Source organism: Camelus dromedarius, chromosome 1 (assembly GCF_036321535.1).
Source record: "Camelus dromedarius isolate mCamDro1 chromosome 1, mCamDro1.pat, whole genome shotgun sequence".
NCBI lineage: Eukaryota > Metazoa > Chordata > Mammalia > Artiodactyla > Camelidae > Camelus > Camelus dromedarius.
In genome coordinates this window covers 23,288,235-23,316,199 of record NC_087436.1, presented here as the reverse complement: position 1 = coordinate 23,316,199, position 27,965 = coordinate 23,288,235, and the positions used below count along the sequence as shown (strand labels likewise).

The window sequence follows — 27,965 nt, the reverse complement described above, 5'->3', positions numbered from 1 at the left end:
CGCGGTGATTGCAGGGAACGCGCGGCAAGTAGCGTCGTTTCCGTTGCCGGCGGTTTGCAGTTGGGGGAAACTGAGGCAGCTCCAGCTTTTCCCCCTAGTTCTTCCGCTCCCGTGAGGTGGCTGCTGTTTCTTTTCCTTTCGCCCCGCGCTGCTTGGGTGCTGCTGCGCTGAGGGCGCTCAGCCCCACCGTGTCCTGCGAAAGTCCGCGGGGCGCCCGGGCCGGCGGGGCTTTGTGCGAGCGGTTCCCTCCCACTCGCGGCCGGGTGCGAGCTTGGAAGAGGGGTTCGGCGGGAGGCTCGGAAGGGGGGCTCGGCGCAGCGACTCCCCGAGGGCTGAGGAGCTCAGGCGCCGCGAGGGTTGCGTTCCCTCCGCTTGGCAGTCCGGCTTCTTTTGTCCTGATGAGCGCGGACCAGTTGGATTCATTTTAAAGTCACAGCCTGTCTCTGATTGCACTGATTCTGCACTGACCTGCTGGGATTTCGAGTTTGACAGTCCGTAGGAGAGATGACGTATCTATGGGAATGTTTAAAAGGCAGGAAGGAGATGGTCATTTTTGTTTTTGTTTGTTTTTAAGTAACTCCTCCTGACTTGGATTTCCCCGACCCCGCTTCATTTAGGAGCTGAAGATTTTTCTTATGGCATAAAGGTTTAGTTTTATAGAGGGTGTAGTTTTGTTTATTACTCTTCTTAGCATTTCTGCCTTTCCCCTATTGAATGGAAAACCAGCAATTAGCCAGGGTGTAATCTACTCCGTGTTCAACTTGTGTACTTCGACCTGTAAGCCGTATGTAGTGTTCTTATTTGCTGGGATCACCTGGCCGTGGGACAGATATAACTGGAATTATCCAGAGGGGTTATGAAGACTTACTCCTTTTACAAACAATTCTTAGATATCGTATATTTGGTTTAATTGTTGCTTAGTTGGGGTCCTTTTGTTCTTGAGCCCCATTCTCAAAGAATGAGAAATTAAGATAGAGAACTGAGAGCTTGAATCTAACTAGTTTGACTTTTACAGATAAATTGTTTAAAAGTGATAAATTGACCATTTGACCAGCCATCATTTAATCAACCTAAGTAGTATATATTACACCTATCGTTTCCTTAGATGACTTAACACTACTACAAAATAGACACGATGGAATGATATGATAGATATTAATATAACTTGGGGATTTAATGAGTTGGATAAACTGTAACTTTTCCTTTTTTAAAAATCCAATATAAGGTCATTAAACCTGTCATATATTTCCTTCTCCAGGAAAAAAAAATGTTTATTTCTTTGTGGGAGTTCTTCTATGGGCACTTTTTTCGATTTTGGATGAAATGGCTCTTACGACAGATGACTGGAAAATGTGAATTGCAGCGAATTTTTGATACCTATGTAGGTGCACAAAGGACACACAGGATAGGTAATGTTTTTCAAAAAATAATTAAAAAAATAAAAATTTAACTCTGAATGAATATTTTTTTCTCAGTACTGATAGTGACAGATGCACTTGTGTATCATGAGCAAGGCACTTAATCTCAGTTTCATGATCTTTGAAATCTAGCTTTGAATCCTTCCAGCTCTAAAACTGGTTATATAAAAGAAGCGAATTATTATTTGATTATTCATCCATGCAAAGCATTATCTTTTCTGGCTCCTGAAATTCATCAGTTGTACCTTAGATTATACTTGCAGCCAACTTTCTAGAGAAAAATCTCTGCGCTTTATATAAGCCTTTTGAAATTTTTACTCAAGTGAGGGGGAAGAGAGTATTTGGATCTAGATCCATTTTTATATTCATCTTTCATCAGAGAGTCTTGTAATCTCTTATGTAATTCATAAAAGAACAATAGTAGATATCTAGTGATCCCTGGGAAAGATGATTAAACTCAAAATCTGCTGTGTCCTGTACTGTAGCCAGTAGCCACACTGAAATGTGATTAATATGAATTGAGATGTGCAGAAGTGTAAGATATACGCTGGATTTCAATGGCTTTATATGAAAAAAGAATGTAAAGGTATCTCAGTAATTATATTCATTGTATATTGAAATAATACTTGGATATATAGGGCTAAAATGTATTAATATTAATTTTATGTTTCTTTTACTCTAACATGGCTACTAGAAAATTTTAGAGTATATATGTGATTCACATTTGGCTTGTGTGATATTTCTGTTGAACGGTACTGCTCCAGGACCTTCTAAACTATCGGCTTTTAATGCTTGATAGAAAATATTGCTTTAAATTTGAAAACAGTGCTGTAAATTAGAACACAGATGAGTGAGAAGTAGGATGGAGGTCATTTCCCTTTGGCCAGAGTCAGGAATCCCAGGGATCAGCTACAGTTCATGTTCACTGTGTTAAATGAAAAATCATGACTCAACCAGAGCCTCTTTTGTGTTGAATAAGTGTGCTTCAAGTAAGAGATCCACCCCTGTAAGATCTGAGGAGTGGGTGTTGGTATCCAAGATGACAGGAGACAAATGACAGACATAAAGAGGGAGTAAGCCTCAGGGCAGCTGGATGATTGAAGTTTAATTCCTTCCCTAGGTTTTTCACAACTTTGTGGCTGACTGAAATTATCGCCTCCTCTTGCCCTTTTGACTGCTCTGAGAAGAACAGAGTACCTCTTGATAAGAAATCTTAGCAACATCGGTTAGTGTTTTATAGCATGGGGGAAGAACATATTAAGGCTTTATTTTGTGGCAAGAGCATTTTTTCTTGAATTTCTCGAATTGCTGAGAAAAGGAGACTGTTTACTATTTGCCAGAAAAATTTGTAAATAGACCAGTAAAAACTATTCTTGTTATTCTTGAAGCAGAAAACAAGAACAGAAAAGCTATTTTGCTCTTTGATTAGAGGATGGTTGTCCAAATAATTTAAAGTCTTCATTTTTGTCCCTTTATTGTTGTGTGCTTCATTTGCTAGCTCCTCAAAAATAAATGCTTACTTCCTAAGGCTAACACGTGAATAAAATGTAATATAGAGCACTCTCACTGTTCTTAAGATGAGTTTCTGGAACCCAAGCTATTCTGAGGCAGCCATGTTGGTAGACACTTTGGAGTCTGCACAGAAACATGATTCTGGGGAAATTAGGTTGGTCTCACCTCTTTGGCTCTGGTATGTTGTGTAGGGTTGAAGATTTTGGAATTATACTAATACTGTAAGGATAAAATTGTAAACTGTTTTCTATGTTATTCATGTAGAAATTATGTCTTCTAGAACTTAACTTACTACTAGCTTGATATTTATACTATTTGTTTATGGAGTAAATCACAAATAGCATTTAAGTAATAATATTCTTTTTCCTTTTTCATTTCAGAAAATTCCTTGACATGCTCCAAGAATAAGGTAGGATCATATCAAGGTAACAATTCTAGAAAATTTAACTTGAAGATACATTTTCTTTAAAAGAATGCCTCACTTTTAGAATTAATTATTTTAAATGTCCTACTAGAAGAGTCTTTGCTATAAAGAGTATTGAATGAAACCTTCACACTTTAGAAGTAATATTCTATGTTTAAAACGTTTTTCTCTTTGTATGTGTGTGTGCATGTGTGCTACTCCTGCACAAAGAAAGTATTTGAATAATTTGTCCTATTCTGAAGTTTTGCTTGTTTTTTGACTTCAAAAATTGATAGCTTTTGGGAAAGCAGGGTCTTGGGAAAACCTTCTCATGGACTGTGTCCTTAGGGTAGGTTCTTATGTGAGAGAAAAGCAACGAATTTTGGATAATTATAGAAAACCCTGGGTCATGTTCCTTTTAATCCAAAATAAATTATACCTCATGCTATTTATCAATCAGGTGATGCTGTGTAACAAAGTTATACAATCTCAGGGCTTATAACAACATATGATTCATTTCTTGCTCTTGTGTCTGTGGGCCAACTGGAGAGGCTCTTCTTCAAGCTGTTGCCAAGTTTAGGTCTGTTCCAGCTGTCTCATTCTGGGACCCAGGTTGAAAAGGTACCTGGGAAACGTTCTTCTCACAGTGGATCATTGAGGGTCCAACCACACAGACATATTTTGAGCTTCCTTGTGTCATGGCCATTAATATCCCTAAAGTAAGTTACATGGCCAAGCCCAAGTCACAGGGTGGAAATGCATTATCCCCACCATAAGGCCGTGTTAGGCATGTGGGTATATAGTTCAATTATAGAGGAGTGAAAAATGGGGACCAGTAATTCATGCTGTATTTCCCTGTAGTAATTCACAATATTTTTCTCTCAATTTGCTGTGGCAAAGGTGGAGTATGGGTCATCTAGACCATTGTTTGAAATCCCATAGTAAATCACAACAAAAGGAATGGAATAGAAAATAATTAGAAACACTGGTCATAGTAAGGTTAAATACTATTTTATGAAAATTTAATTTTAGTTATCTATATGTGTGTGCGTCTGTATTTTAGATATCCATATGTATGTTTGTATTTGGTCATGGTGTACATTGTGGATCAAGAATGTAGGGTTAAAAAATATTGACTTGCTGCTGTCTAGTGGTATTGATACAAGTCACTGATTCATGCCAGAAAGAAAATGGACATTGTTGAATGTCACAGGCATATCAGTTTGATAGGAGTTCACTAGCAAAGCTAATATCAGAGGATTTTTTAATGCAAAATTTTAAAATTACAGATTCCATTTATTAGGCATATGACTATTTAGGTTTCTTACATTTCTTTTTGTGTTAGTTTTGATAAACTATGTTTTTTAAAAGCACTTTATCTCTTTCATCTAAGCTATCGAATTTATTGGCATAAAGTTGTCCATAGTATTTCCTTATACTTTAGTGACTATAGGCTGTAGTAATGCCCCCTCTGTCATTCCTGATATTGGCAATTTGGGTTTCCTCTCTTTCTTGATCAGTGTTGCTAGAGGGTTATTAGTAGTATTAATCTTTTCAAAGAATCACAATTTGAGTTTGTTGATATTTCCTATTTTTATCTGTTTACTATTTTGTTAATTTTTTAATCCTATTTTTCTTATGTCCTTCCTTTTATTTACTTTGGATTTAGTTTTCTGTCTTCTAGTTTCTTAAGGAATAAGCATAGCTCACTGATTTCAGGCCTTTAAAAACTACTTTGGGTGTACTTCACAAATTTTGATATGTTGTGTTTTCATTATCATTCAGCTCAATTTTCTTTGTAAATTTCCCTTATTAGTGCTTCTCTGATACATGGGTTACTCAGATTTTTAAATTGCAGGTATTTAGGGATTTTCTAGATGTTACATTTTTCTTATTTCTAATTTAGTACTATTGGGGACAGAAAACATACTCTGTAAACATTCAGCCCTTTGAAACTTACTGAGACTTGTTTAAAGACCTGGCATATGATGTATCTATGTGAATGTTCCATGTGTACTTGAGAATATGTATTTCGCATTTGTTGGGTGTAGCAGTCTATAAATGTTAATAGGTCAAGATGGTTAATAGTATTGTTCAAATTATATAGACCCTTCTGATTTTTTTTTCTTTTTGTACTATCAATTAATGAGAGAAGTGTGTTAAAGTTTCCAGCTACGATTGTGGATTCATACATTTCTCCCTTTGGTTAAGTCAGTTTTTGCTTCAAGTATTTGACAGCTTTGTTAATAAGTGCATACACTTTTAACACTGTTACATGTTCTTGATAAATTAACCCTTCTATAATCAACAATAACAACAAAAAAGATTTAGTGTCTGTTAATGCTCCAAGTTTATACTTTCTGAAAGAAAGCTGCAGCAGCCTTTTTATGCTTATCGTTTGCATAGTATATGCTTTTACTTTCTATACGTTTGTGTGTTTATCTTTAGAATATGCTTCCTGAAACAACATGCAGTTAGTTAGGTCTTGCTTTTTTATTCAACTGTCAATCTCCAGTTTATTCTCTAAACTTTTGGTAGGTCTTTGATTCCCAATCAAAAACAAATTAACATGCTGAATGGAGGAGAAATATAACCCATTACAACACTGTCTAAGTTCTCATGAATCTCATTCAATACTGGAATATAGAGTAACGCAGGTCAGCAATTCTAAAACTTTCTTTCTTAATCTCAAACTATGTAAGCACTCAAAGACCCTTTTCTCAACAATGTTTACTTTTGAGCTGAAGAAAAAGTAGGTGATAATAAACAAGAGAGCAATATACACAACTCACATATATTTTATAAGAAAATAATACATGCTTATGCATATGATTTGATTATAAAACAACATTCAATGAACATAAAAGTAACATAGTCTTTTATTACACCTGCCCTGATGGTAGGTTACAAATTATATGGCTAGCACACATTTATAGCATCAACAGTGAGTTTCACTCTGCAAGCAAATTTGGGGAAATTACATATACATTTGTATTCATATATTCACAGAATGTGAATGTTTCATTTTTGAATCATAATGCCTATGTGGTTATATACTTGAAGATTAGGTACTTAAAATCTAGTTTTTTGAAAATTATAGAGACAAAAAATATGCAAATGTGTATTACTATACCATCAAACCACGGAACACTAAACTGATGCCATAAAACTAATTTATCATTCAGTAGCTAGAATGTTGTCATTAATATTTAAGAGCTAATACAGCAGCTGCAATCGAAAAACAACCAATCAAAAACACTATTAGACTGACAAAGTATTTTTTTCCTAAATTTCAGATTTTTCAAATACTCATATAACCATAAGTACAGTGGAGCTTTGCAAAAGTATACATTGACTAGCAGCCAGACCTCTTAGAAGAATACTGAACTAGACTCAAGTTCTAATAAGGTTTTCATTTTCATTGATAAATCCCAAAGTTTAATAACCCTAAATAACAACTGATGAGTGGTCCTAATTAAAATACAAGCAAGTGAAACTCAATCTTTAACAATCAAAGAAAGAATCCCCATATGGAACAGTTCACAACTCCATAGGACCACGCTACCATTGCATTAGGAACTGGCCTTAATAGATTAAAATCACATTTATGCACAGCAATCATCAGTAAAGTATTTAAATAACTAAGAGGTTTTCATGTATATTTCAAACTTCTAAAAACTGTGTAGTATATATTGATTTAATCCCATCATCACTAATATTACTAGTAACTCCTATTTTTTGGATACCTATCAAATGCTGGGCATTCTCTTAGACTAATCCTAAAACAACCATGTTGGTATTAATACTTTTACCATGAGAAAATAAGTAACTTGTACAAAGTCAAACAACTGAGAAATAATAAAATCAGAATCTGCACCCAGACTTTTCATAGAAATAAAAAAGTAGATCAGATTAATAAAAAAACACAAAATCAATTCAATTTTACTCTACAAAATAAATGAAATACACAAATGAGATGCAATACACACCATAAAGTACATGTTTAAACTGATGAGACTTCCTCCATTAGCTTATTGACAAGTTTACCTTAGATTTAAAACTTTGAGAAACAAAGCTCCTGTTACTTAATTCAGTAAGTATTTAACTACCCACTTGTTGACATTTCTTTTGGAGTATGCCCTCCAAAAATCTGAAACTGAGTTCCCAGTTCCAGAACCTCTCCAGAGATTCAGCTACAATTTATGATACTGTTACTTTGTGAAAGTGCATCCTAAACTTCAATTAGTGGAACTATAGGGGTAGATACATATAAACAAAATTTTGGAACCAGCAACTTGTTAACTTTCTAGATCCCTACAATCTCATTTAAAAAAAACAAAACAGTAATCACTCTATAAGATTTTGAACAAAAGAGTAGGACTCTAGACTCTTCCCCCTTAAAAATTCACTCATGTATATGTTATTCTTATATTGACCATTCTTAAGTAAAAGACTAAATCAGTAAAAGAAAAAAATAATAGAGCTATTACATAAACTCCTAGAACATCAAGTAGGAAGCAACACATTTTATGAGGCAAGTTAAATCCTGATACTAAAACCAGACAAGGACAATATAATAAAAGAAAATTACAAATCAATATCCTTCATGAATATAGATGCAAAAATTCTTCATTAGCAAATTGATCCTAGTAATGTATGAAAAGAATAATATATCATGATTAAGTTTTCAAAATCAATGAATGCAACTTACCACATTAACAAAGTAAATTAGAAAAATAGGATCATTTCAGTAGATACTGGAAAACTATTTGGCAGAACTCAATACCCATTCATGATTAAAAACACCCAACTAACTAGGAAATAAAAGGAACTTCCTCATCCTATTAAAGGCTGTCTATGGAAAACCTGCGGCTCACATGATAGACGACGCTAAAATATTGAATGCTGTCCACATTCAGTTGAGAACAAGGCAAGAATGTTTACTCTCCTTTTGTTCAGCATTGTTCTAGAGGTCCTAGGCAGCGTAATAAGGCGAGAAAAAGAAATCTAAGACGTAATAATTGAAAAGAAAGAGGGAAAGCTGTCTTTACTAACAGATGACAGTTTGTGAGTATAGAAAATCCTAAGAAATCTACAAAAACTACTATCATTATTAAGTGAATTTAGCAATGTCATGAGGCACAGTCTACTTCTATACGTTAAAAACAAACTTGGAAAACAAAAAAAAAGAACAGTTCCATTTATGGTAGCATCCAGAAACATAAGATACTCAGGGATACATTTAATGAAAGATATGCAAGACTAACACAATAAAACTTTTCCTGAGAAAACTTAAAATGGAAACATATTATTGTATTCATCAGTTGGAAGAGTCAATATTGTTAAGGTGCTAATCCTCAAACTAAACCTATGGTTTCAATGCAATTCCAATCAAAATCATAGCAAGCTATTTTTGAAGAGAGTGGCTAGGTCACTTAAAGTTTATACAAAATTTTAAGAGACCTGGTTTAGCCCAAATAAACTTCTAAAAGAATAAAGTTAGAAGACTTAATCTACCTGACTTCAAGACTTTCTAGGCAAGTAGATAAATATAACAGATGAGAGAACAGAAATACATGCATACTTTTTAACAAAGATACTAAAGCAAGTTAATTCAGTGAGGACAGGAAAGTATTGGAAAAGCAAGAAATAATGCTGGAACAACTGGATACCCAAATTGGGGGTGGGGTGGAGAGGCTTAGTTCCTGTCTCCCTCCACATGTAAAAATTAATTTGATATGGAGTTTAGACCTATGTTTAAACTAAAACTTTAAGGCTTCTCAAAGAATGCACAGGAGAATATGTATCTTCCACCATAAGTTAAGCAAAAATTTCTTTTGGAGAAGACACAGTGCTATCGCTTAAGAGAGATTAGACTTCATCAAAATAAAAACTACCTATCAAGGATGCCTTTTAAAAATGAATAGGCAAGCGACAGACAGAGTATTTGCAGCACATATATCTGATTGGGGACTTATACCTAGTAAAGAACTTTTAGAACTCAGTAATAAAAAACAGTTTTTAAAAGGGCAAAAGCCTCAAATAGTCACTTCACAAAGAAAAAAAATATTATTTGTAATAGTCTAAAATTGGAAATGATGCAAATACCCATCACCAGGAGAATGAATAAGCAAACTGAGGTGTATTCATACAGTGGAGTACTACTCAGCAATCGGAAGGAACAAATTACTGATGAAAGCAAGAGTATGGATGAATCCTAGAAACATGTTGAACAAAAGAAGCCAGACACAGAAGAGTATGTACTTTATGATTCTATTTATATGCACACTACAAAGTTGTGATAGAAATCAGAACAGTGGTTGCTTTTTGGAGGAGGGATTGATTGGGAAGGGGGCATGAGGGAACTTTCTGGGGCGATGGAAGTATTCTGTATTTTGATCAGGATGTTGATTATTGGGGTATGTGGATCTGTCAAAACTGATCAAACTGAATATGACATCCGTTCCTTTCATTGTATTAAAATTACACCTCAATTTAAAGAAAAGGAATGGAATAGTGTATATAGGCAAAAGAATTTCCTGAGAGATAAGACATCATTTCTAGTCTGAACTCTGTCTCTAAATTTATGTGTTTTGGGCAAGTTCATTCAATTAGCTAGTCGTTCATTCACAATATAAGAGCAAATAAAAGACACAAAGTCTACTGAAGAGTAAACAGCTATGGTGTAGCAAGTGCTCTCTACCTGAGGGGTGAGCGTCAGGGTGGCAGTTAACTCCAGGGTGGAAGACTTCACAGAGGAGGGGACGTTTGACTGGGTTTTTCATGTTTTAGGTGTTTGTAGTTTGTGCAAAAGTTTCTACCCATGGTGAAGGTAACCCTTTTACTGGTTCTAGTGTTTTTAGCTTCAGGACATTTCCTTTAGCCATATTATCCCAGGGTTTGACCAACTAGACCTTGGTGACCATATCTGCATCCTACTGATTATAAGTCTTTGATCATTTTCCTTCTCACTTTTTTAGTTTGCTTTTGTTTCCTTTTCCTTCCTTTCCTTCCAACCCTAAGTTTCCTTCCTTCCCTCCAACCCTCCCTTCCTTTCTCTGTCTCTTCCTTCTTTTAAAATAATCTTATGCATTGCTGTACATGTCTTTCACTGAAACAGTTGCCTTTCTTAAGGTTTTCATCCATTGAATGTTTCTGTTCAATAATTATTTGTCAGTTATTTCTTAAATACAGGATGTGAAAAGATGAGCTAGGTATAGTCTCTGTCCTCAGAGAATTTTCCACTTAATATATACAAATAACTATAATATAGAAAGTGGTAGGAGTCATAGAAAGGTTACAGATAAATTATTATGGGAATTCCAAGAGAGGAGAGATTAATTCCACTTGAATAGAATCAGGGAATGCTTCCTGGATCTGGTAAGTGAGCTAGCTTAAAACCGGGAGGGATTAATATGTTTAGAGATTGGGGAAAGGAGCATTCAGAAGAAAGGCCCAGGATATGCAGAGGCTGAACTCCAGGTAGGATTAGATTATTCTGCCTGGAGTATAAAGAATATCAGGGAATTTTCATAGTAGCTTACAGAGGCATAAAAGTTAAAGAAACCTTTTAAGGGTAAGGAAAGCCTGAATTTGCTTTTGTTGAAAGGAAGGATCTGGTGGACATTTACAGGCTGTATTATTTAAGAAGTCTGTTTTATATGCATAGAAAAAAAGACTGGAAGGACATATGCTGATTTGTTACTAGTAGCTGTCTCTCATGGTAGGATTTACAGGATTACTTGACTTTTCTTCTCTTTGCTCTTCTGCATTACTTTTTTTTTTTAACTTCTGCATCATTTTTGTACATATATTTTTATCATGGAACTTAAATTTTATGAAAAGTGTCTGCTTCATAAGCACAGTGTTGGGGTAGCTTATTTGCTAAGAACTATCAGCTGAGAACCTGTTGATTCTCAGTTAAAAGGACTTCATCTGATACATCATGCTGCTTTCTTCTATCTTATGAATGTATATACGTATATATCTATGATTTTAGCTCTACTGAAAATTTGAAACAAATTTGGTTTCTTTTTTTTTTGCATTTTAATGCATGCATTATAAAGTTGGCCAAACACCTCAAACTTACTGTTGTTTTTCAGCTCTAAGGAATTTTTCTCATTCAGCTTTTTTTCCCCATATATAGATTTTACAGAAAGCAACACATGTTGTTCAGAGTGAAGTGGACAGATGTGTAGAAGATATAATGAAGGAAAAGAATATTAACCCTGAGAAAGACATCAGGTATGTGTTTTTACAGTTTTCTTGTTTCTCATGCACTCGCATCCTGTGAGGTTGGAGATCACACACGTTGTGAAACATTAGAGCGAAAGATTTGGAAGGTCATCAAATTTATCCCTTTTCCTCCCTCACTGAGGAAGTGAGGTCCAGAGAAGTGAGTGATAGAAGTAGGACTAAAGGCTCTATCTTTTAGTTCCCAACCCAGTACTCTTGCCGGTTAGTCACCTGCCTTCTTTAAGGAAACTTACCATCACTTTCCCAAAGTTAAATAACTTTGGCTCCTGTGTCCTTCTTGTCCTTCAAGATTCAGTTCCTCTGTCCTCCTCCAGGAAGGTCCTCGATCATAGCATTTAGTCCGTTGTCCTGTAGGCATTGATTTGCTCTTGTTCTTCCCCCAGTAAATTCTAAGTTCTGTAGTTGAAGGACCGGACTTACTCCATTTTTGTGTTACCAGCTCAAGTATATTGAGATAGTATTGAGCAATTTTTTTCTTCATTCTCTATTTTCTATGTAAATATTGAGGAAGGAGTCATTTATTTTGGCTGGAACAGGGAAGGGTACAGGAGGGAACTGAGACTATAATTCCACAGAGGCTGGATCTTGTTGAATGGGTAGAGGAGGACATTCCGTGCAGAGGAACAGTGCCAACAAGGTACAGAGTCCTTGAGTATCTGGGAATGACAAGGAGTCCTCTGTAGCTGGAGCATTGAATAGGTGCAGAGAAGAGGTTGGAGAAGTGAGTGGAGTCTGAGCTTGGAGATCCACTGCAAGGAGTCTCGTGTGCCACACTGAGATTTAGATGTTGTCCTCTGATTTGTTTTTTTTTCAAGCGAACAAACTTGATATATTATCAGATAAATCTTTTAGGAAGATGGAGGGTAAATTTGAGGATGTTGGAGGCTGGTAGAAGGAATAAAGACAGAACAGTTAGGAAACGGAGTCATTCAGGTATGAGACAATGAAGCCATAAATACACCAGGGTAAGAGGATATATGATGAGGGCTTTGAGGGACATTTCAGAGATAGAAAGGATAAGGGCTTGGGGACCTGTTGATGTCTTGTTGATGGAGAGGAAGTTCAGAACTCGGAGCATTCTAGCTTGGGGAACTACATGCTTAGTGAGCCCATTAATAGATGTAAAGCCTCAGTTAAAAAAGGGCATGTTTCTTCAGGGCAGATAAGCTGTTGCGTGTGTGCTGTGTGCTTCTATATACTTAGAAACTTAGGTCTGTTGGTAGCATCTGGTAATAGAGATTTGGGAATGCCTGGAATTGCCCAGAGAAAACATGAAAAGAAGAGGACAAATCAAGGATTTGCAAGGTTTGCCTTTCCTACCCTGTCTTGCCCTCTTTCTAGGCCCTATTTGATGGTATCCTCGTGATAATACTTTGTATAATGTTTTGTGTTTACAGAAGCTCTTGATGCTTATTGTGTTAAAGTGCAGGCTAGGAAGTGCTTTCTAAATAAACATATGACCCACAGACTGGGGAAGGCATTACTTTATTGTGGTAAGAAGGTATGATTTAGAAATTAATAATTTTATCATTTTCAGTTTTAAAATCTGCATGAAGGCATGCTTACTGCAGATATCCGGTTATAAACAGCTCTATCTGTCTGTAGAGAATGTGAGAAAAAGGCCGTATGATTCCGATAACCTGCAACATGAAAAGCTCCTTCTCAAGGTAAGTTTTGGTGTTGTATGTTTGGAGAGTAAATAAATTTACCTGAACCTTCCTGTTTCTTGTTCCTGAAGTATGAGTGCATAAGGCCAGTGAGATGCCGAAATGAGAGAATATTAGACCTGGAGTAAGCTTTCCAGATCATCTGATCTAGAACGTTCATTTTAGGGATGAGGTCAGTTCTAGGGCCTAGAGGAGATGAAGTAATTTGCTTTAGAAGGTCCTAGAATGGTGAATTCTGAAATACAGCTGAGTCACCTGCCCATCCACTTCACCTATTCTGGTTGTGTTTTTAAATGGTTAAAATTAGGGAAAATGGCACATTGCTCCTGGAGTTAGGCATTTGCTAGAACTAAAAGTGCTGGGGAAAAGTATGTTGATAGCATCTGAGTAACAGTAAGAGACAAGCTTAAGAACAATAAAACCTTTTACTTTTTTTCAGAAAGAGTATAAATATACACTTCTACTAATTTTAAAATTAAAAATAAAACTTGATTTTGTCAATGAGGATAATAAAAGTAACTAAAGGGCTGTTGCTGTGGATTGAATTTTTGTATTTAAAGTGTTAGAATAGTGCCTGGCACTCCCTGAGGCTGGACCACTCTTTATATCCTCCTTGTCATCACTATTTCCTTAACTTCAGACCCTTTCTGTGCAGTACTTTCCCTTTTGAAGGGGTAAGACACAAGTCCTAGCATTTCAGTCAAGGGAATTTTCATCTTGGTGATTCATCATGAAACTCCTTTAGAGGTGAAGAGCCAGTTGCCAGCAGTGCCTGGCTAGCACTGTGTTCTTCTCCAGGAAGCAGTTTACCAATTCTGATATATATATGTTACTTAGTCAGTAAAGACATCTCATTGTCTTAGAATTTTGTGTATTTGTTGCCTTTTTAAAATCTACTGTTCTTTATATCAATCTTTTGAATTGGAATAAGTATGTTACATTTTTTAGGATAATTGAAAAGTTCTTTAAATACAGCCTTCATTGAGCCTATGATTTGTCTACAAAAGTTGCTTAGTTGAAAGCGTTCAAGTTACTAGTACATCAGCTATGAGAAGGAAAATGTCTTGGTAAATGAAGAGCATCACTATTATTTGTAATATGGAAGCATGTTTGTACAGCTTTGGAATCTTCTAATGCCCACGAAAAAGTTGAAGGCCAGAATCTCCAAGCAGTGGGCTGACATTGGTTTCCAGGGTGATGATCCCAAAACAGACTTCAGAGGCATGGGCCTGCTTGGATTAATCAATCTTGTGTAAGTGAAAATAAACTTTCTTTTCTTCTGTAAATGAAATTACATGTAATCTCCAATCTTGTTAAATTCTAGTAAGAATTAATCCAGTTGTTTCATACTATCTCTGAATTTTAATAGCTGTTGTGCTTAAAGTATTTACTAATGTGCTGGCAACAATATGAAGATGTTGACCACATACTTTGTGTGTGTGTGACTGCTTTACTTACCAGTAACTTTCCTCTTTCTTTCTCTTCCTGACCTCCTTTCTGATGCCTTTTAAGGGACTATGTGTACTCTCTTCTCACTCTTTTTATCCTCCTGCCTCTTCTCTCTTGGCTCTCTGATTCTAGTTAGGAGATATAACCAGAGATGATAGTAAAGCCTCTTCACACTTATTCTTTGCCATCTGTGATGAGCGATCTATATCTCACTTTTCAGAGGCCATATGAGCTCCCTCTTTTTTTTCTCTTTAATACTTATGCTTGGGCACACATATGAAATCTCAAAATATGCAACTAAAATCAGAATTGGTAGTCAAAACTGTTTTAGAAAATAAACTGTAAGGTTAATATGGATATGAATATGCAGATGGAAAGATTCTAGTGTTTGGGTCTGTCCTTGAATTGTGATTTATAGACTCTGTAGTACCTAGAATGGAAACCCTAGCCATTAACAAAGTTTGGATAATTGTTACCATGAAAAAATTAATCCTGAAACTGAGCTAGATTATGTTAATATTGAGGAAAAATACCTAGGTCAGTAGGGATAAGGGTGTTGTGGGGCAAAATAGAAGACACAGTAGGGCTTCACCATCTATAATTATTTTTAATTATAAAAGTATTTAATTTTCCATGATACCTAAGTTTTATGAGTATGAAAATTCCTTGTATGTCTACTTCTCAAAGATAAAACCCAGTAGTCTTAATAATTATAATTACAAAAGTGAGATTGCCAGTTTTCCACTTTGATAAACAGAAACTGCCATTCGGAATTTAAGTAGAATAAATGCAATGTGTTTTCACTTGGAAAAATTATAAAATATTTTAAAATTCATTGTTCAGAACATATTGATCTTTTGTTCTTAGCCTTTAAAGACCATCTGTCTTCTTGGTACTTGTAAACTACACAGATAATTGAACTTCAATTAGATACACATTCTTCTGGTGTTTCCTTTCTTCACTTTTGCTGAGTAACCTTGCTTTTGGCTCGTTTCCTCAGAAATCAAGATTTTTCAGCGTTTACTAGAAGAGAATTTAATTTAGCTTAAAATTTAAATAACTTACAGGATTTCATTCAAGACTCCGGAAAGGGATTCTGATAGATCTTTAAATGCTTTACAAGTATTTTTACTCTATTTAGAGCTAGTATCTACTAACTTGAAAAATGACCAGAATTCAGATGTATTATTTGATTGCCATTGACGTACTAGAGATGGTTGAAAACATAAAACTAGCTCTAATTCCTCTCTGACTATTTTTGTTCTGTGTATGGAGCTATGACTCTTCAGGGTCAAAATAAAGATACAGTCAAGAAGCAGGAGAGCTGTTCAGACACCCTTACATAATGAATTTTAAAAATTTCTTGGCCTTTGTCATCAAATCTCTTGAAATTTTTGTGGCTTTAAAGGATAGCTGGTAGTTTGATAGATAACCATGCTAGTGAATGCTGAGGCAGGTGTAGAAGCAAAGAGGATATTGTACAGAAAAATTAATTCAAGAGAGATTAGAAAAACCTAAATAGATGAGGAAATAGAAGCAGAAAGTAAAATATACAAGTTAAGGCCAAAAATGTTATATAGGACAGGAGAGAGGGTAGAAAGGAAGGAGAAGGGAAGAAAGAAGGAAAATAAGTCAGTCCAGGTGATTGTAAGGAATACGCTTCCTTGCTGCATACGTGCTGATTTTCCTCAGACACTGTTAAGATAGGGGCCCAGCAAAGAAATTAAAAGTTTTACAGACTGAATATTTTTAAGGTAGCTTGATTATTGAAATAGTGATGTAAAACCGAATTGTATTAGGAGTATCATGTAAAAAAATTAAATATAGTCTATTTACTAAGGGCATTTTAGAGCCAGACTAGGAATAAAGTAGAAAATTAGAGTGTGTGAAGAGAGCATTGCACTAAAACAGGACGTTTTTCTGTTTGGGGATTTACAGGTCCCCTTTGAGAATTTGATGAAAGTTGTGTATATTCTTTGCCTGGAAAATGTACACACAGAAAAATGTATGAATAAATTTAAGGTGGTTCATGGATCCCCTTTTATTCATGAATGATCCTTTATTTGTGGGCTTCTAAGTTAACATACGCTGTTTTAATGGGCTGAAAATCAGAGCCAGTGAAGAAAAAATGGAAGTCTGTAGTGTTAATCTACAGAAGGAAAAATAGAGAAGGAACATTTAGTTAGAAATTTCTATGCTTCATGAAATTTCAATGATTATGCCCTTTAAAATTTAAATAAACCACCGAAATCCATGTTTTACTCTACTTGTTATTCTTACATAAACATGCGGTCAGTCTTTTGTGTATGAGTATCAGTACCTTACGAGGAGATTCCAAGTGTGAACGGAAGATTTGATGCCTATCTTGAAGAACTCAGAGGTTGCATTAGTTTACTAGTATTAGGATATATGAACCTACAAATAGCTTTATGTATTTCTCTGTTGTACCAGCTGATACTTATGTTTTATGGCCAGTGTTTTAGTTACGTAACGTAGAAGGAATGTTAATGACTTTCTTCTGATTGCACTGTCAGTAGCTTTAAACAATACAGATATAAACTGCAACAGAAGGAATAAGCTCAGGTGAAAGGAAGTGTCCCAACAGGTACACGATGACTATTTTATAGAAAATTTAGAACAAACAAATGGAAGTCTAAATTTTTTTTAAGGCAGATAAAAAGTCTCTTGTTAGACCACTTGTTTGTCAGAATACTTCAAAGTCTAGCCAAGGGCCTACTAGATAGGCCTGATAGCTCAGAATTAAGTTGTGTTTTTTGTTTTTTTACTGAAGTATAGTCAATTTATAATATTGTGTCAATTTCTGGTGTGCAGCATGTTTCAGTCATACATATACACACATATATTCATTTTTGTAAGAATTAAGTTTTGATTCAGAAGCATCTCTAGTCATTGAAGTGGTCTGAGATGGAGATCAGGATGATTTGGCAGTAGGACTGTCATTTTGACAGTAGCTTTTAAAATTGCTTCTGGATATCTTCAATTTGAATGACATGTTAATTTCATTATTTTTCTCAAAATTTTTCAGATATTTCAGTGAAAATTATACCAGTGAAGCTCATCAGATTCTTTCCCGTTCAAATCATCCAAAATTAGGGTAAGCTGGATATATTAAAGAAACTGTAAGCTCATAAATTTAAGTTGATTAGAGGATCTGAATTTGAAACTATTTCAAGGTATTTTTAAAGTGAGATTTTAATTAATAAGAACTTTATAAAGGCTATTACATGATATATTATTTTTAAGGCTGAGTGTGATCATAAACCAATTTTGTATGTATTTCAGTATATTTTTAGCACAAGATATAGTCTATAAAATAGAAATAAGGACCTTATAAAAATTTTTCTGAGAAACATTTAAAAATAGAGAGGAAACAGCTTTGAAATAGGAATAGGAAAATGAGAAATAGCTTTGAAACTTGTAAAGCAAAATGCAAATTGAGGTCATATTATTAGTCTTATCATTTTTTTTTATATTCCAGTGATCCCTATCTTTGAAAAAATATCACACAACACTATTTCATCATAAAAATAAATACTCAGATAATGGAGGAGGAAATGTCAGATTACCCAGTGTATTTTAGAAATCAGTGAGAGTGTATGTAGTACTCTTTAGTTTTTTGTAAGGATTTTGGTTTTAGATATTCATGTGACCAGAGCTTTATTTTTGTTTCTTAGATTATATCCAGAAAATCAACAGCCTATAAAGAACAAAATTTTTCATCTATTCTGGTTTACTTTCTTAATATGTAGAGATTATTGTGAAATCAATACTGTGTTAGAAATGGATCAAAATAACTTTTTACTAATTCCTTGCATAATTTAAAATTTACTTTATGAGCTATTTGGCTAGCTGGTATAACTGATAATATTTCTGACATAGGTATTCTTATGCAATAGTTGGAATCAATCTTACAGAGATGGCTTATAGCTTGCTGAAGAGTGACGCTTTGAAATTTCACCTCTATAACTTTGTTCCTGGAATGCCAACAATGGAACACTTTCATCAGTTTTATTGTGAGTATTAAAATGAGTTAAAAATAGATATCTCTAAGAGAATTTTTAAATCATTAGGAAAGTAAAATATATAATATGTACTGCTATCAGATGTATAACTTACGCTTATCATTTTATTATTTAGGATCTTTGAAAAACTGGAAAATAATGGAAGATTATCCAAGAGTGTTATGTATTTCAGTTTATATATTTGCAAATTTAAAAACTTCAGTGAGGCAGTTTTTTACATGTATGCAAATTTAGGATTTATGCAGTTTTTCTGTGGGCATCCTTTTTCCTGTCAACTATAAAGTGACTTTTTCTTCTTGTGTACTGGTTAATGAATGCTATGAGTCAAGGATAGATCATTTGGTTACTCTTGTGAGGGATTTAATTTAAAGGAACTTCTCACACACATTCTCCCCACCCCACACCACCTTATTTCAAGGCCAGGTTTTCTTGTGGTAAGTTACTTAATAACTTTTCCTAAAGCAATCATATCACCACTATTCCATTAACTTTTATTGTGATGTTTGATCCCTGAAGTTTTAATTGAATAAACCCATTTTCTGAAGATATTGCTCAGAAGCAAAGAATTCATACCTAGCTTGGCTTCATATTCTACTTTTTCTTGATCTTTTTGTGTCTCTAGAAGGTTTTTTGCATGTTGCTAGGATATAGGAAAGCACTTAGATAATAAGTGGCCAGACCATAACTTCTTCAGCTCCATTCTTGAAGGAGTCATCCAGGTCTCTCTTTCTCACAACCACCTCTGCCCTTACTTAATCCTTAATTCTGGGTTTGTCTAAATCCTAAATTTCTCTTGCATTTGTCTGCTTTTTCCCATTCCCATTGTAACTGCACAACATTAGGCCTTTGTTACTAGGTTACTGTAATAATCTTTTCCCCAGTCTTTCAATGATGACCCTCTTCTAGATCTCCATACTGAAGGTATAGTTATTTAAAATGAAAATCTAGTCATTTTCTTTCATCTCGTTGCTGGGAACTGGTCCCTTTACTAGTCTTGTTTGATTTCCTCTCCTAAATCTCTCACTGACTTTTAGCACAGTGCCTAAACTCCCGGGACTTTGCTAACTGCCTCCAGATATTTGCTGTCTCTACAAAATACATGTTTGTGTAATGCTGCCCATCAAACATAAAGCAAGTATAAAAATAAACAAGCAAAAAACTCCTCTCCCCCAAATTAAGCATTTTATTATATTTACATAAATATAGGAGAGTGATAGGTAGAAAAGCAGTACAAAATGATCTCTGTCCTGTAATTCTTCCCCCTGCAAATGGGTAACTGGGACATCTTTGGGCGCTGTTGCTTCTAGTGCCCTCAACACCAACATGGTTTGGCTCCTGACTAGGAGGAGCATCAAAGTAATATCTGAGATTGAAAGGTCATTATAGGACCTTCTCAGTTGCCTTGTTTCTGTCAGTCAGATCCACAAGAGCTGTGGGTCATCCTGGAAACAGTGAAGCTTATGTTTTTCAAATTTCTTAAAACATTTAAAGCAAAAACACAGACACACACGTAGACACACACACATCCATTATTTATGCAGTAGTTCCCCCTCCACCCCCAAATTGATTTTTATACCCTTTACCAGTAAAGTTTCATGTCTTAATTAAGCCTTTGCTTTTCTTAGAAGGGGCCTATTTTCTAACTAGAAAATAATATGAAAACCTTATTTTTTGAACAGACATACCCTTTTTTGTTGAGGGACGGAGCCCAATTCGTTTGTACAGATCTGTTCCAAGGTCATAGTTTCTGTCCAGAAGAAAGAGCTATAAAGAGATTAGTTTTCACAGTTTTTATTTCCCTGTGATCTGTCTCCATTTCCCCTTTCCCCATTTATCCCTCCTGCCATTTTGTTGTTGTTGTTCTCTGTGGGCAAGGCTGGATGCAGTGAGTGGTAATGTAGCTTCTTGGCTCCATCGTCACCTTGTGTACATCTGATATGTAAGCAGATAGTCACTCATCCTGGGAAGTCACTGACCATTGGTTTGGTACTTCCAAAAAAATAATGCCTCAAATTTGTATAACAAAAAGTTATGACTAGTAACAACTTTACTGAGGTTTATAAACCATAAAATTTACCTAGTTTAAGTGTACAATTCAGTGAGTTTTAATAAATTTACTAAGTTGTACAACCGTTACCATAATCCAGTTTTAAAGCATTTTTACCACCCCAGTAAGATCCCTTACACCAAGTTACAGTTAATCCCTGTTTCTTTGGTTCTCCTATTTTTAATCCCTGTCAGAAAACCTGAAATTCTCCTGGGGTTTTGATTAGGGGCAGTAGAAGCATATAGGGCATTTTAAGTTTAGAAATTTTGTTTGGTGTTTCTACTAAGTCTGATGTTTTAAACCTCTTAGAGTCAAAAGGACAATAGATGTGCTTTATGGAAACAACTCTTTTCTGTCACTTTCTGCAAAGCTTTAGGAGTCTTATGCCATGTATGGGCCTGCCAGCATCCTAGAATTTTGGTGTTATCTCTTGTAGTTTCCTGAGGTCTCATTAAATCAACTTAACCATTACAGTCTCAATTTTTTGATTCAGTCTTTTTCTGACACCAATTTACATTTTAACAACTTCACTCTGAAGCAAGTAATTTCTGATATTTTACTGTTGAGTTTATTCCAGACCTGTATCATCATTTGAATAGGTAATGAAAAGCAATTTAAAGGACTTAAAAGAATGGTAAAGAGCTAAAGCTGATAGCCAGAAATACTAAAACAAATTGTATTCTATAAAATTTAGGTGGATGTTTGACTTTTCATATTACCTAGAACATTACTTTCCAAAGTTTTTAATTGTAAATCCCTATCAGTATATTGGGCATGGGGGTAGGGGAGACCACAAACTCCATCCAAACCTGGATGAGTAATTTCTATAGATGTACTATTGTCCTGATGTATACATAAAATAAATTTAGAATGAAATAAATATTTAAAGTATTAGTTAAAAATAATTACAAGATTAGCATTCTCAGCTTGTCTTTTGGGAACAGGAAGCAGATGGCCCCCCTCTGCTCAAAGAGGCCTTATTCTTTGATTTTGTCACATGTCCTGGTTGATAAAAATCCATTTTATCATATATCAGGGGATTAATCTGAATTCTCTCTTAAGTTGACCTTATGAAGTCATATTTCAGTGTTGAAATGTCATGGTTCTTAAATGTTTGCTTTAGGACTAATGTTTTCAAATGGAATTTCCATTTATTTCATACTAGGCTATTATGATAGTCTAGCCACACTTTTGTGTAAGGTCACTGGCTTTATCCCCCTGTTTATCTGAACTAAGTCATTTCTATCCCTTCTTGAACAGCCTTTCAGAAGAGGGAATGAGATTCTGATGGAAACAAAGTCTAATTTATAACATAATAGAGACCACTTGCAAACTATGTGATTTGGGCAAGTCATTTAACCTCTTTTGCTTCTCTGTTTCCTCTTTGGAAAAATGGGAATTATGCCATAGTGCATCACAAGATTGCTGTGAGAGTGAATGAGCATGTGGCGAGGACTGTAGTAGCATTTGTTAAATAATTAAATTCATACATTTGGTTGAATCCAAATAAGGTTTAGGAGTGCTTTTAAAATTCACATTTTTTTTGTTGTGGTAAATATGTCTATTTACATATTTATTTTCATTAAATGCTTTTAACTGAGCATTAGTTTAGCTACTGTAATAAGGATATTGAAAAAATATTAAGTGTATTTAGAGTTCATGTATTCTTTTTTTAAAGAGATGGTGCTGATAGTTCATTGAACAAAGCAGAAATGACTCAGATTTATAAATCAAGTAGAAAACAGCTCCCCTGTACTTCACCCTCGTCCAACATTTTTTTGTAGTTTCAGGCTTCTAGGGATAACTTTTTTTCCTATTCTCAAGATATCCTTTGACAGTATCTCTTTAAGGGATTTTGTTGACTTTTTGAGACAAAGTAAATGTTCACTAGATATGTTATTGAAATTGCTATTTATCTTGAACATACAAAAATATTTCCTATGAAGTTCCTCAGGTTTATAGTAGTTTAATATGGTTTCTGATTATTGAATCTTAGTATGGAATTTAAAGGATGGTTATATACTTTTGAAATGAGATGGTTGGATGTGATTTCCCTATTGAGCACTATATTTTGTGTGTGTGTGTTTCTTTTCTTTTAACTGCAGGTTATCTTGTCTATGAATTTGACAAGTTTTGGTTTGAAGAAAAACCAGAAAGCATTATGTATTTCAACGTGTATAGAGAGAAATTTCATGAAAAGATTAAAGGACTCTTACTGGATTGTAATGTATCACTTACTTTAAACATATGAATCATCTGTAGCATCTTCTATTTTTACCACATTTTGCACACACGACAGAATTTATATGTTGTAATAGAAATTATCCGATCAATTACACTCCTTATATATAATTTCCTACAAAAATATTTCAGAAATTCTATTTAAGAAAGCTAGTGGACAATCAGTGTATGTTTACACTTGTTTATACACTGTCCTCCAAAGGTACCTTATTCTTCCAAAGATCCTCTCTGTAGAGTCATATGAACTACAGTTTGGAACTTGGGACTTAGCCCATTTAGTGTAAAAGTACAAATCAGGTATTTATAGAATTGGTTGATTAAAATGTGTAAAAATCAATTTTAATTTTTATATGTTGTAGCCATGAAGTTGGTATCTTTTCAAAGCTCTGTTACGACTTTGTTTTTTAGTCTGGAAATGATTGTTTTTTATTTTCTTTGTCTTATTTTATTTCTAGGTTAATAGAATAGTTCATGGTTTTCTTTCTTTGCATCTCAATCACACATCGTAATGTCTCCTTAGTAGGAGCAACAAGAGCATATAGAAATATCAGAGAAGACAAAGAATTATAGCCTCTTTTTTGGTTTCTCTGATAATTTCGTGTAATAGATAACCAGAGAATGACAGTATTGATGATTAGCTTTTTTTTTTTAATACCACACTTTAAAATATCACAGTGTTATTTTAAAGCTTAAAGTCATTTTCTCATCTTCAGCATTTGCTTTTTATCAGTTAAAGAACCTTAGTGCTTGGTGTCAGGGCCTTTTAATGAGGCTTCCCTATATGTTTATGAAAAGAGATGCATTTGCTAAGAAAATCTTGATTGTATTCAAAGGACAGGTGCTAGTTCAATAAAGCTGTGTTGGAATTTTTAACAAGAGGAAAACAAAGCTTTTTAAATATCTCAGTTAAACATCAGTTGGTTCATTTTACTTGCTGTTAAGTCTTGCTTTTCTTTGCTTTGACTCCACTGGGTTTCTAGGTAATGATGAGTGGACTTTGTGGGTATCCTTTGAGTTAACAGTCTGTGGGATTCCACAGTAGCCTGAGGATGATGACTGTGCATTTTGTATAGCTTTATTCCCCCCAAACCTCAGGAGAGCAGCAAGTGCTGTCAAGGGTTATATAGTGATGAGATTCTAATGGGAATGAGTTCTTCTTTGTGTGCTTTAGACATTTGTACTCATAGCAAAACTAAAAGAGTTTAAAGATAGGTTCATCTGATTACTTAATTCTCCTTAAATCCTGCAGAAACCAGCCTATTAAACACGTAATTTAATCTAAAACATCACAGTTAGCACACCTTTAAGGTGGTATATATCAAGTGTTAAAGGACTGTCTTTTATGTGACAAAGCAAGACCTGAGACTTTCAAGTATTTGTTCATGTCATCGATAAACCTCTCTCTTCAAACCTGCCAAGGAGAAGAGTGGTTAAAAAAAATATCCTACTGGAAAATAATAGATGCAGTGTTGTTGAGCACATATATTAAAAGTGCATGCATTAAAATTCTTACTTTCTCAACAAGATAAAACTTTAAAATTGGGCTCATTTTATTACAATAGTGGTAGTTTAGCTTTTCAGTATTATAGGAATTTTAAAACTGTTTTTTTGTAGGAGACTTCTCAACCTTGTGAGTTATCTTAACTTAGTTTCTTTAAATGTTTTCTATGTTTTATCATCCAGCTAGAGTTCTGTGAAATAAGGATCAGGTACTAACCATTAAAGTTCATTTTATCCAAATGTTTACTATTACATGGAAAGCAGTTTTGTTAGTCTTCTAATTTTTGTTTAGAAAATACTTATCTTTTATGTTTTAATCTTTTAACAGATGAGGTATTGAACTGATTTAAACCTTGTCAGTGTCCTTAATAAAAGAATGTTTCAAGTAGGGAAGAGGAAACTTTTCAATTAAGTTTTCCCCTTCTATGGAAAAATAAAACTTTTTAGTAATGTTTTTTAAATGTCATTAGAAATTTTGCTCAATAATATGTCTTCTAAGTCCACCTCTTTGTATAAATAGATATTGTTCTGTTTTTGCTTAAAATAATTAGTAACCATTTCAAATAGTTCTGTAGTAAATTGGTAGTAAAAGCCACCAACAGATTCTAAGGTTTGATAGTCTGGAAGCCAAGTGTCACCAGTTGTAAATTAGAATGTAACATGAGCCTTCTGACTTTTATGTGATAGTGATGTACATGAAAAGAAAAATGTGGTAATTGTGTCTGCCTTCCTACTTTTCCTTGCTTTCAACATACGTATGTTAGAATTTTAGGTAGTCTAAAAATCCATAAACAAAATCTTAACCTGTTTCTATAATAATTAATAAAATACCAAAGTAGTGATAGACTTGAAGTAGCAGGAAAATTGTTTTAGCATCAAAAAAGTGCATCAGTGTTGAAATGAATTTTTGTATGTGCCAGACTAAAGAGTCTACCAGTGACAAAAATAGTCTAAGAATATAATTACAGTGGCTGTAGTTCAAATACGTTCTGAAAGACAATCTTTAAAGAAACGAGAGAAATCAGGGGATATCAGTGAACCTAGACCAACCCCTCTTTGTATATAAATGTGGTGATAGAGTTAGATAGAAAACTCAGTGTCTTGCTAGCACCACTTACAATTTGGAAAACAGAATTGTTTTCTTAAAAATGCCCTTCCTGATTTTTTTCTATTTTAGGAGCTACTTGGATTTGTATGTATTTTTCTATGTGAGAATATATGTACTCTTCATTTTTATTCCAGTGTTCATGATTGTTTATGTACCATTTCTCCCCTTTGCATTCAGTGAAACAGAACTTGGTCAAAGATTTGCTCAAAGGAGAAGCATTACATGAGTGTGAAAGTGGAATGTTCATTTCTTGAGCAGAAAAGGCTGCATGTTGTCTTGGCACAGAAGAGAAGTTTGACTTGGAGGGCAATAATGTTTATTCTTCTTCTTGAATTAATGATTGGGGACCAGCAGCTACTTTCTCAGGACAAATAGTCCACCCAACTTCTGGGGAGGCTTAATTTCCACTTTCATATTTATGCACCTCTCCATACAAGCAGTTTTTTTTAATTAAGATTAATGGAATTGGTAAAAATCTGAGAGAACCCATGAGCGAGCTTTTTTCCCCCTGGCTTCAACTTTGGATAAGAAAAATGTCAAATGTAGTGCAGGTGAGACCCAGCTACTACATCACTGTTATAGGGCAAGTCTATGTTTCTGCTAAACAACAGTATTCAAAAAATATTTAAGCAGTAGCTTTCCCTGGGGGAAAGAGTGCTGGTTGGCAACTTAAAGAAATAGCTTTTTGTCTACTTTGGATAAAGCAATTAACTTCTTATGTAAAAGCAATAGTTGAAATGTGATGTCACTTTGTTCGGAATGTTGTGAGCAAATAAAAACACGTTGAAATTGTTATAAGCCTTTCTGTTAATACTTCTGCTCTCTTCCCATCTTCCCCATCCTTTATTTAAGTCATTTATGTTCATGAAATAATACTTTTCTTATTTGATCCTTTAATCATGTTCCTATAGAGTAAGTCAGAATATAGATATTGTTAAAATTTTTGTGACTTTAACTGTCCACCAATTACCTATTTAAGATGTTACTGGATAAGAGCAATTGGTTATGAGAACAGAAAAGAAACCACCGCCCTACTCCCTCATTCTTAGAAAGGATAGGAATATTCATACAGTACGGCAGTTTGTTTTTCTGAACTTTACAATGTATCAAAGATCTATTTTTATATTAACACATAGCTTCCTTATTCTGTATTTTTTACAGCTGCAAAGCATTCCAGTGTGTGTGTGTTTGTGTATCTAATTTTGAACTAAATAAAAAATACTACATATGGAATTGGCTGGGTACAGCTAAAGCAGTACTTATTATAGTTAGTACTAATTATAATTTTAAATGTATATTAGAATAAAGAAGAGCTTAAAATGAAAGATGAAGCAAGGAGTTTGATGGGGAAGTACAAAATAAACTTGAAGAAAATAGAGAAGGGAATGTTAAAAACAACAGCTTAGATGCATAAAAAAGAAAACATAAACACAATAAAAATAAAGGATCAACAAGAATAAAATGTTGTTTGAAAAGACTTAACAGTATTGATAAACACTGAGGCTCCTGACTAAAATTTGGTCAAGGAGGAACAACTTGTCACTACTGCCCATGGCCAGACCAGGATCCCAGCAAAGAAATGAAATTTTATGTTTCCTTCCTTGTTCTTGAAACATGCTACTCTAAGGCTGTGGTTGGCCTTAGTTTAGATTCTCCCAGCGTCAGCCATCAAAACAAGGATTGTAATTCATTTGGGAGGTGACCCCAGGAAACCCTGGTGAGAGAGTATGGAACTGAACGAGGGACTTGAAGTCATCCCTGAGCAGTGTCTGAGGTAGGCAAAATACCACTCTGCCACTGGATTTCGACCCCTCAGAGGAATTCCACCTGACAGCAAGGGGCCTGAGATACTCACACCAACTCCCACAGTTACTGGTCAAGGGCTGCTCCCAGGGGTGTGTTACTTGCCCTGCTCTTCTAGTGCCCCATGCACAGGTGGGCAGGGATGTCTCCAGTGGCCAGAAGACCCTAAAAAAATACAGGTGCTGACATGTTGACAAGAAGTCAAGCCAGCGGGCACTAAAGTGGTCTGAGCAAAGTGATACCTGCAGCACACAATGTCTGCTGCAAGATACGTTCACGGTTAACACTGTAACAACTGGCTTTGCTTGAAAGATGCCGTGAACATTCATTTTCATCTCAGGCTGTTCCTCTAACCAAAGGTACCTTCTAGCTCTAAAATTCTGTGATTCGAGGACAGATACAATGACTCTAATAACAACAATGCCCAAATGAATATGGTGTCTTCGATGAGAGGTTGTCTTAGATGCCATAAAATAGACTCTAAAAATTAAAAATCTGTACTTAATAACGTTTAAAGT

The 27,965-nt window shown here is 34.8% G+C and overlaps 1 protein-coding gene across 2 annotated transcripts; it reads left to right on the top strand.

Annotated features, from left to right (window-relative positions):
• The first annotated feature begins 2 nt into the window (after positions 1-2).
• ELMOD2 (ELMO domain containing 2) lies at positions 3-26,437 on the top strand. Of its 2 annotated transcripts, none has more exons than XM_010979552.3 (9): positions 3-116; positions 1,259-1,409; positions 3,311-3,339; positions 11,480-11,577; positions 13,127-13,256; positions 14,375-14,508; positions 17,752-17,820; positions 18,606-18,739; positions 22,901-26,437. In XM_010979552.3, exons 2-9 carry the CDS (start codon positions 1,268-1,270, stop codon positions 23,044-23,046), a joined length of 882 nt encoding a protein of 293 aa, XP_010977854.1. In that variant the 5' UTR covers positions 3-116; positions 1,259-1,267; the 3' UTR covers positions 23,047-26,437. The 2 variants fall into 2 exon arrangements, with proteins under 2 accessions (XP_010977854.1, XP_031321492.1); XM_031465632.2 differs by lacking the exon at positions 3-116 and adding an exon at positions 143-263.
• Positions 26,438-27,965: the final 1,528 nt, after the last annotated feature.

What these genes read in the sequence shown, in the direction of transcription:
- ELMOD2 (XM_010979552.3), top strand. Translation starts at nt 1,268, where the DNA reads ATGTTTATTTCTTTGTGGGAGTTCTTCTATGGGCACTTTTTTCGATTT. An exon ending in TGACATGCTCCAAGAATAAG is followed by an intron (nt 3,340 to 11,479) that starts GTAGGATCATAT and finishes CCCCATATATAG; the next exon opens with ATTTTACAGAAAGCAACACA. An exon ending in ACACTTTCATCAGTTTTATT is followed by an intron (nt 18,740 to 22,900) that starts GTGAGTATTAAA and finishes TTTTAACTGCAG; the next exon opens with GTTATCTTGTCTATGAATTT.